General features: G+C 34.2%; 1 protein-coding gene across 1 annotated transcript; it reads left to right on the forward strand.

The window, feature by feature from the left end:
• The first annotated feature begins 5,305 nt into the window (after positions 1-5,305).
• On the forward strand, positions 5,306-6,137 carry LOC123703877. Its single transcript, XM_045652061.1, has 2 exons — positions 5,306-5,969; positions 6,046-6,137. Exons 1-2 carry the CDS (start codon positions 5,313-5,315, stop codon positions 6,061-6,063), a joined length of 675 nt encoding a protein of 224 aa, XP_045508017.1. The 5' UTR covers positions 5,306-5,312; the 3' UTR covers positions 6,064-6,137.
• Positions 6,138-10,792: the final 4,655 nt, after the last annotated feature.

A 10,792-nucleotide genomic window follows, 5' to 3' on the forward strand; every position in this document is an offset into this window, starting at 1 on the left:
CAAAGAAAAACCCGCATAGTTTCCCTTCCGGGATAAAACCTATCCTATGTCCCGGGGTAAAAAGTAGCCTATGTCCTTTCTCGGGTATCAAAATATCTCTATACCAAATTTCATGCAAATTGGTTCAGTAGTTAAGGCGTGATTGAGTAACAGACAGACAGACAGAGTTACTTTCGCATTTATAATATTAGTATGGATTAAGGCCATATTTTAATTATAATTTTACATTTCAGCCCACTGAACCTCAGCAATCATCTGGCATCTGCTCACAATGTTCAGTTTAACTTCGACACTAAACTTTTGGTGTCCGTAGTTTTAACATTTAATCATGTCTGCAATTTAAATTTTAAATTCATACTTATTCATTGTTAAGTTTGACTTGTGATACTCGCGTTTGTGTTATGTTTCTGTATTTCAATGTTTTAATATTTTAGTTTCTGGTGAATTTATTCTGAACTAAGTAGTTTAAACCTAATAAATTATGTATATACTAAAACCTTCCTCTTGAATCACTCTATTAAAAAAATACGTGTGGCACTCGGGGACTGCCGCGGTAAAGCTATTGCATGCTATGCCTTCAAGCCACACCTCCGCCTGTCGGAGTGGGGAGCGTGAGGTTTTTCGTTACGCAATTTCTGGATTCGGTCCCCGCGCTCAAGGCCCGCGATAGAAGCTATGCAATAGCTTAAAAAACCGCATGAAAATCCGTTGCGTAGTTTTAAAGATTTAAGCACACAAAGGGACATAGGGACAGAAAAGGCGACTTTGTTTTATACTATGTAGTGAACAATAAGTATGTAGATTGTAGATAATGATAGTTTTTATACGAAAGAGATTGAAGGGATCTGTAAATGGTCAGGTTTTGGACTGGAAGAAAAGAGCGTGCCGAGCACACGTGTCAGAAGTGAAACTTCTTCGGCAAGATTCAAAGATACAAAAATCGTCACTTATGACGTGACGTTATTGCCATGACACTTGAAATTTTACTCTCAACTCGCCGTAAAAAGTTTCACTTTAAAAATATTTTTTCATGTTAAAATAGTAGGTAACTGTACCTAGTTAAGAAGAGTACATACTTCAAAGTACACGTGTTCACTTAGTTACATAGGTAAATTGTTACATATATACCCGAGCCGGCAGCAAAAATTAAACTTTTCTTTTATTTTTATGTCAGTTTCATATTTAGTTAATCAACATCCGTTTCAGTTAAAAAAGTTTAAAACTGTGTTAAACTTTTAAACCGGATTTAAAAGTGTATGTATGTATGACAAAAATATACTAATTACTTACATTCCGTTCCAGCCTTTTAGGACGTCCACTGCAGGACATAGGCATTACATTACATTACTTACATTAATTGTTAAAAATTGAATATAATAGTAGCACTTGAAAAACATAGGTAATATTAATCACAATAATCACTATCACTGTCCCCTATGTCCCTTTGTATGCTTAAATCTTTAAAACTACGCAACGGATTTTGATGCGGTTTTTTTAATAGATAGAGTGATTCAAGAGGAAGGATATAGTATATAATTTATTACGTTTTAGACAAAGCGGGCGAAGCCGCGGGCGGTAAGCTAGTATGTAATATGTCAAACTACACCCTCTGGTAAAATAAATATACCAATTTCATATAAATATTATGAACGTTTATTATTGAACTATCCCAAAAACTAAACAAGATTTTTATACATACAATTACAATAAAACTAAGCAACAATACAAAAGTACAAGATTCAATACATAAAATATCTCGATTTCGGTCCGTTTATCGCGAATATCGGAGTAATTCAGACCCCTGTCGGACCCGCATATTGCTTCAAATAAACTACTTAGGGAATGTTAACTATGGTACCGTTTGCAGACAAAGTTAATTAATTTTTGTGTTTTATGGGTAATCTTAAATTGGAGTCAATGTGATTTATTGTATCAATAAAGATTTATTTGTTTTATTATTTTCATTATTTCAGTGATGATTCTGTTTTGGTAAGGTAACATTGTATGCATTTAATTTATTTATTTTTAAAATTGCATTTTATTTGTCTTTTATTTGATTGTACTTGATAATTTCTATTTGTAAATGACGAAAACCTTTTAGGTTATTTTGAAAGTAATAAACTGTTCAAAAGTCTACAGTAAAAATTTTATCTAATAATCTATACTAATATTATAAAGAGGAAAGGTTTGTATGTATGGTTTTCACGCACAAACTACTGGACCGATTTTGATAAAATTTGGCACGGACAATCTTTAGACCTTGAGAAAGAACGTTTACCTACATTTTATTGCGAAATATGTACCACGGGCGAAGACGGGGCGGACCGCTAGTCTATGCATAAACAAATTAATCTAAAACGAAAAATTCAAAAGTCGCTAAAACGCCAAACAGCACTTTCTCATAAATTAATTTGAATTTGTATGACCTGTCTAAAAATTCAGAAGCCTATAGCACGCGGGGTGTTATCATTCAGCAAAGGTAGGCAGTTTGTGCCGAAAAAGTGACTCAGCGGCAGTCACGTGCATGTCAGTTATTGTGTGCATAATGTAAAGTTGTGAATTTTGAGACAAACTATTTTTTTCAATTAATCGTTTTAAATTCTATTCAGATGACTCTTTAATGTGTTAACTTTCACCCTATGATTTTGTCTTATGGGTGAAAAAATCAAAATTAATGAAGAGAATGGTATCAATTAATAATTTTTTATTTTTCTAACATCTACTAAAACAATTAAATTTTTCTTAAAACATGTTTCAGTGTTTTATTTTAGAATTAAGTATTTCTACATTGTTATAGCTGTTTCTTTCTTAATATAGCCTAGTGTGTGTTTTTTAATTAAGTTTTAATTAAATTTTTGTGCGTATAAGTAATTCAAACGAACATAAACCAAATAACACATATCGTATTAACAGGCTTGTAGTTTGCGCAACAATACGTGCAAATAGACAATATATTAAGTGTAATTGACGTAGTTTCAGTCAATTTAGGTACCTCGTGTTCATCAGTGTGATGCTATAGTTGTGGTTAATTTGCTTTGGCTGATCGAGATTGTCACTTCATGTTCATTGAAGATCAGAGATATCAATGCTAATGTTTATATTATTGGCTTGTCTAAACCTTCATAGGTCTTCTTGTGTAAATGGGCTGATGATGAAGTTTTTTGAGTTAGTTATGTGTATTTTAGGTTTATAAAGGATTGCCATGATAATATAATAATTGGTGATGATGATAAAGTAATCTACCTATGGGAAAACAATGATGACGATGATAATGAGTAATAATTATTATAAGTTGTGAAAATACCGTCCTTAGAACGTATTTTAAGCTACCTATGCATGCATGAAAAAGAAAATTATATAAGTGCATGAAAAATTATACCCGTTATTCAAAATATGTACTGCAAGCTTATTATGAACTACACTCGTACCTACTTTTATAGCTATTTTTTATGTTTTTGTATAATATATTATATCTATTATAATATTATGAAATCAAAATCCAAAGATAGGGTTATTTAAATAATTATTTATAATATAACAATTTTAAATTTAACTTTTCTTGCTATCCGTACATTTTAAAGACATCAGTCGCAAAGTAAAAGCTATATTTTACTCGGTTTAAGCTAAACCTAGCTACAAATCAGTTTTTATAAATGTGCGTAAATCGTTTAAAATATTGTTATTATAATGTTATGTTACAATGAAGATTGTATGTGTTTCATTGTTTAACAAGCTTACCGCCCGCGGCTTCGCCCGCTTTGTCTAAAACCTGATAAATTATATACTAAAACCTACCTCTTGAATCACTCTATCTATTGAAAAAACCGCATCAAAATCCATTGCGTAGTTTTAAAGATTTAAGGATACAAAGGGACATAGGGACAGAGGAAGCGACTTTGTTTTATACATACAATGTAGTGATATTAGCTCTAACCTGTGGTTTTATTCGTACTTTATTATTAATGTAAGCTATATGTTATTAAAGGTGTTTATAAATTAAAAGTATTTTATTGCCTTGTAAAAACAAGCAATCATTCATTTAATATGTTCATGTTTATAACATGAGTTAAATATAACCTAGAGAACTTGAGAGAGCAGATAAGTGTCAGCTAAATGTATATGCTAAACCTTTTATTGACATAAATTTTATCAACTTTACGTCAAAGTTGATAAAATTTATGTCAAAAAAAGGTTATGCATATACATTTAGCTGACACTTATTCTGTTTTTAAACGAAATATTTTGCTTGAAAATCACACACAAAGAACTGAAATTGAACTCCAATCAAAACGAGGAAATCTTTCTCCTGTAAGGGTGCATAGGTAAACAGGCGTAGAGCACTCTTTCGTTGTTCTTAGTGAGTTCGAGAAGATTCTATGCAATGTTCTAATAATGAATAACTGTACGCGCCGCCGCTAGTAAGTAGCTTTAGAAATTAGTAACCATATTACTTGATCTGAGTTAGTAACGAAATAAACGTTATCAAGATTAGACGTGCGTTTTACTTAATCAAGTTTTACCAAGCAAAAGTGAACCTTATTGCCTCAACATATGGTCCATCGCCGGATAGAATCAATGAGCGTTAATGCTAATTACATCGACGAACCGGTTTCTACGGAAGGATTCTATTGAGTGACAAGTTACAGATTATTGTTATTTACTTTACACGTTTATTCGTTACTCGTACAATATTGATAAAAGACTACTTAAACATGAGTGGTGTCGAGCAGTTACTGGCCTTATTGGAGGATACGGCTTTATTGTTACAAAAGGCGCAAACTAATTTAAAAAAGTGTCCAAAACAACGACTGACGAAGGGGTACGTGGAAGCCCGCTTACAAAGTATTGAGGAGTATTGGAACACTTTTAAAGAGGCTCACAATAGTTTGGTGAGAACAGTGCCTAAAGAAAAGAAATCTGAAATATCGTATTTTGTGAACGAAGATTTTTTTGTATTTGAAGATCTTTATTTATGCATCAAGGCCGATCTAAAAGATCTTTTAATAAACGCTAATAAGAGTCCTGCCTATGGAACAAGTTTGGAAGTAGCAAATAACGCGAACGAGCAGTTAAAGCTGCCTAAAATCTTGCTACCGACGTTTTCGGGCTCATATGAAGATTGGCCCTCGTATAGAGACATGTTTCAGTCATTGGTGCATAATAACTCCGCGCTTGGGGATGTACAAAAATTATATTACTTAAAGAGTAGCTTAACTGGTGAAGCTGAAAATATATTAAAACATGTTCAGATAACACAGGCGAATTATGAGCAATCCTGGAATTTATTAAATAAACAATTTGGAAATAAAAAAATGATGGTTAATTCAATATTAAAAAGATTATTTAATCAAAAGAAAATGAGCTCACAAAATTATAAATTAATAAAGAACTTACTGGACACTACCACAGAGTGCCTTAATAGTTTAAAAAACATAAACATAATCACAGACTCTTGGGATCCTTTAATTATATTTCTGGTTGTACAGAAATTGGACCCAGAGTCACATAAGGATTGGGAAGAGTATGTCCAGAATGATACCGACAAATTACCAAGTTGGGAACAATTACAACAGTTTTTACAATTAAAATTTCGTACTTTGGAGTTATTATCGCCATCGACATCTAAAGAAATGTCATTCCATATAGCGACGCCCGCAGTGCAATTTAAACCCTGTCCAAAATGTCAACTAGAACATGCTTTATGCCACTGTAAAGAATTTATATCACTTACACCACAACAAAAGAATGAGTTTGTTCGTTCCAATAATATTTGCTTTAATTGTTTATGCAGTGGGCATATGGTGAGCAAATGTCGTTTGCGGGTTTCTTGTAAGGTATGTCAACGGCGTCATCATTCTTTGTTGCATCAGTCAATGGCCGTGGTCAAACCCAGCAACATAGAATCGCACTTTAATCAGGTGGAGGATGAGATAGACGAAGAACAGCAGGAGCAACACTTGGAGGAACAGGTTAACACTATCTCTTCTTTCGTAGCAACCAAACAAGGTTCTGCTCTGCTAGCTACTGCTCTTGTCCCTGTTACAGATGGCGCCGGCAGAATAACTGTACTCCGCACGCTAATAGACCAAGGCTCACAAGCGAACTTTATAAGCGAACGAGCTGCTCAACTGCTTAAAGTTAAACATAAACCATAGATGTAAGTATTACGGGAATAGGATCTACACAAACTAAGGTAAAACACACGGTGGGATTAGAGCTTTTATCAAGATATGACGACAAGTTCAAACTGTTCATTGATGCATATGTCATTTCTACTACTCGTTTAACAAATTTATTACCATCCAAACATTTGATAGACAGTGAAAATTCATGGTCACATCTTCAAGGTCTTGTATTAGCCGACCCTACATACAATATACCTGGATGGATTGATATGCTGCTGGGCGTAACCACATATGCACAAATAATCAAGGAACCTTTGATCAAGGGTCCTCCTGGTTCACCATGCGCACAAGAAACAAGCTTGGGATGGATATTATTCGGTTCCGTGTTAGACAATACGGAAATGAAATCTAATAATGAAATGCTAGTTATGCACCATCGTATAGATGTGGATGAAATGTTGCAAAGGTTGTGGGAGCTGGATCCTGAAACAAACAAAAAATTAAGCATAGAAGAAGAAACATGTGAACGAACATATAAAGATACATATACAAGGACAGCGGAAGGAAGATATGTTGTAAAATTACCTGTAAAACACGAACCCCCACGAGCAACACAAGGTGATACCCGTGATATTTCAATTTTCAGATTTAAGCAATTAGAATCCAAATTTGTCAAATCCCCGGATTTAAAGAGAGAGTATATAAATGTGATTAATGAATATTTAAAGTTAAAACCACATGGAAGAAGTTCCAGAAAGCGAAATTAATAACCCATCTATTTACTTACCGCATCATGCAGTTATTAGAGAAGCAAGTGATACCACAAAGGTTAGAGTAGTTTTCAACGCGTCTGCAACAGGCAAAAATAATATATCGCTCAATGATGACTTACTTGTTGGTCCACTGCTACAAGAAGATATGAGATCCTTGATTATGAGATGGCGACTTCGGAAAATTGCCTTTGTCGCAGACATAGAAAAAATGTATAGGCAAATATTAATAAAAACAGAGGACGCTGACTATCAAAGAATTGTATGGAGGAATAGCATTGATGAACCTATAAAGGATTATCGTTTATTGACAGTTACTTTCGGCACAGCATCGGCACCTTATCTTGCTGTAAAAACTCTTCACCAAATTGCTAACGATGAAGGAAAAGGCTATCCTGCGGCTGCTAATGTAATAAAAAATGATTTTTTTATGGATGATTTACTATCCGGTCAGGATTCGGTGGAAGATGCTACAAAAATAGCGAAACAAATTTCAAATATACTTAGTAGAGGAGGAATGAAATTACAGAAATGGTCATCAAATAATAAGGATTTTTTGAAAAACTTTTCTTCCGATGAACTAAGCTCTCGCCTGAGTATAGATTTTAAGTTTGAAGGAACAGTAAAGACGTTAGGGCTATCATGGAATGTGGTCGATGATACTTTACATTATTATGCTGACTTACCTGCGTCACCAGCAAACATAACCAAAAGAACCATACTCTCGGAGATTCAACGCTTGTTTGATCCTCTCGGTTGGTTAACTCCTGTACTCCTGCCTGCCAAAATAATAATTCAAAAATTGTGGTTGATGAGAATTTCTTGGGATGAAGAAGTAGTACCTGAAATAAAAGAAGATTGGTTAAAGATTAAAGAAAGTTTAAGATAAATAAAAGATATAAAAATAAATAGATGGTTATACAGTCATACTAAAAATATGTCTGATGTTACAGTGCATGGATTTTGCGATGCTTCTTCAAAAGCATATGGCGCAGTAGCTTACCTGAGAGTCAAAGTAGAAAATAATTCATATGTTACAGGCATTATAGCTGCGAAGAGTCGCGTTGCACCGGTTAAACCTGTATCCCTGCCTCGTTTAGAACTATGTGGCGCTGTTTTACTTGCCAAATTATTAAAACAAATAAGTGACGCTACACACATACCAACCGATCGGATATATGGTTGGACAGATTCAACCGTAGTTTTGTCCTGGCTTCAAGGAGATCTTTCTCGATGGCAAACCTTTGTACGGAATCGGGTTGCAACTATATTAGAAACTATAGGAAATAAATGGTACCACGTACCTTCTGTAGAAAATCCTGCCGATGTTGCTTCACGTGGAATGTTATTACCTGAACTTAAAAATTGTAAATTATGGTGGGAAGGTCCAAAATGGCTACGAGATGAGCAGCTTTCTTTGAAAAATTTCGTTTATAACACCAACCTAGAAAAAAGGAAAAATATTATAGCAAATACAAAAATAGTAGATGAGGCACATTGGTCAAATAAATTTAAAAAATTTAATAACTTATATGAATTACTGAGAGCAATAGTCTATTGCACACGGTTTCTGAATGTAAGGAAAATTAAAGAAGTTAAGGCTATAACTACCTACAAATGAGCTACATGACAGTTTAAACAAATGTGTAAGATTAGACCAAAGGGAATCTTTTTCAGTAGAAATAGAAGATTTAAAACAAAAGAAAGAAATAAAACGCAACAGTTGTATTAAAAATCTTAATCCTTACCTGGACGCTGAAAATATTCTCTGGGTGGGCGGCAGACTCAGGCATGCCCATCTTGTAGAAATCGAGAAACATCCCATGATTTTAAGCAATAAGAGCTGTTTAACTACTTTAATAATAGCTGATGCACACAAAAAAACGCTACACGGTGGTACACAATTGACTATAAATTATATAAGAAGCCGTTTTTGGATTATTAAAATTAAATCACTTGTTTCATCATATTATATCAATAAATGCTTTATATGTGCGAGACTTAAAGCAAAACCCAGATTACAAATTATGGGAGACTTACCTGAGATGAGGGTGACTCCGTCACGGCCATTTTTACATTCCGGCGTAGATTTTGCTGGTCCACTGCAAATTTTAACTTCAAGGGGTAGAGGGTCCAAAACCAATAAGGCATACATTTGCATATTTGTATGTATGTCTACAAAAGCAGTTCATTTGGAATTAGTTGGGGATTTAAGCACTGATTCTTTCTTAGGCGCGTTAAAACGTTTTGTAGCTCGAAGGGGAAGATGTAGCCACATTTGGAGCGATAGCAAGGCACTAATTTTGTAGGTGCCAACAAGGAATTGTTGGAGCTGTTCCAACAGGCTAATTTACAAATACCAGGCCATCTACCAGCTACTTTAGCAGAAGATGGCATACAATGGCACTTCAATCCACCTTACAGTCCAAATTTTGGAGGCTTATGGGAAGCGGGGGTGAAATTCATCAAATATCACTTGCGAAGAATTTTAGATAAGCATCTAACTTTCGAAGAGATGACAACATTGCTGTGCCAGATAGAAGCATGCTTAAATTCCAGACCGTTGTGTCCAATCGACAATACAGATACCGATAATTTGAATATTCTTACACCTGGTCACTTTCTCATTGGTGAAGCCCCATTCAATATACCAGAACCAGATTTGAGAGACATAAACCTTAACAGACTTTCACGATGGCAGTATGCACAGAGGTTACTACAAGACTTTTGGAAGAAATGGCAAACAGAATATTTGTCACGTCTACAGCAACGACCCAAATGGTTAAAACGACAAGATGAATTCAAAGTGGGAGATGTGGTCCTGGTTGTGGAAGAACATTTACCTCCTGGTAAATGGGCTTTAGGTCGTATCCTAGAAAAACATTCGGGAGCAGACGGGATATGTCGGGTGTATTCTTTAAAATGCCGCGGAAAATTGATGAAGCGATCAATTTCCAAATTATGCCCATTACCTATAAATAATGACTTGGATTTTTAAATATTAGTTGCCTAGTTAAATTATAAAAAACAAAATGTTATTACGTAATTAATCTAAATGTACAATGTTTAGATAATAACAGCTACTGATTGTTGATTTATATAACTTAATTTTAAAATCCTTTTGTTGTTTGTTTATTTGAAGAATGCATGTTTAAGTTTATATTCGATAATAGTATGTAATGCAAAACGTTTAGCAAAATGTTAGCCAATTAAGATAAAACCTAGTTTAGTTTTGGTTTTGGTGGGCGGTATGTACGCGCCGCCGCTAGTAAGTAGCTTTAGAAATTAGTAACCATATTACTTGATCTGAGTTAGTAACGAAATAAACGTTATCAAGATTAGACGTGCGTTTTACTTAATCAAGTTTTACCAAGCAAAAGTGAACCTTATTGCCTCAACAATAACAGTCAACACTGAACACGAGTCTTCGTTTACACTAAAAGATCACGAAAGAAAGCTCTTGCTCTAGCTCTATGTTCGTTTGGTTTAAATGCATCGTAATATGTTTTTTGATATCTAATAGTAACAGAATAACCATAATTTAATCGTTTAAATAACCTTTTATAACACTCTGTATAAAAAGGGTCTGTTAAAAAAAAACTTTCGCCTTAAAGCACTTAACCGTATTTACTTAGCACAGGTTAAAAATCCTAATCTCGTACAGATTATAAAAACTTCTGCGAAGTTGTCCAAAGTTAATACCAATGACGGATTTGGTACAGGTATATGCTTTTACGTTTTTTCTGAGATTGATCGAATTTGAGATTATTGCGTTTACTTGTTGAGTTTTCGATTGGAGTTGAGATTATTTTGCGGAGTTTTACATACATCCGTCATCGCGAAAAGGAGTTTTATAGGCCACAGGGAAGGAAATAAGGATTAAATAAAACTACATTA

Source organism: Colias croceus, chromosome 27 (assembly GCF_905220415.1).
Source record: "Colias croceus chromosome 27, ilColCroc2.1".
Lineage (NCBI taxonomy): Eukaryota > Metazoa > Arthropoda > Insecta > Lepidoptera > Pieridae > Colias > Colias croceus.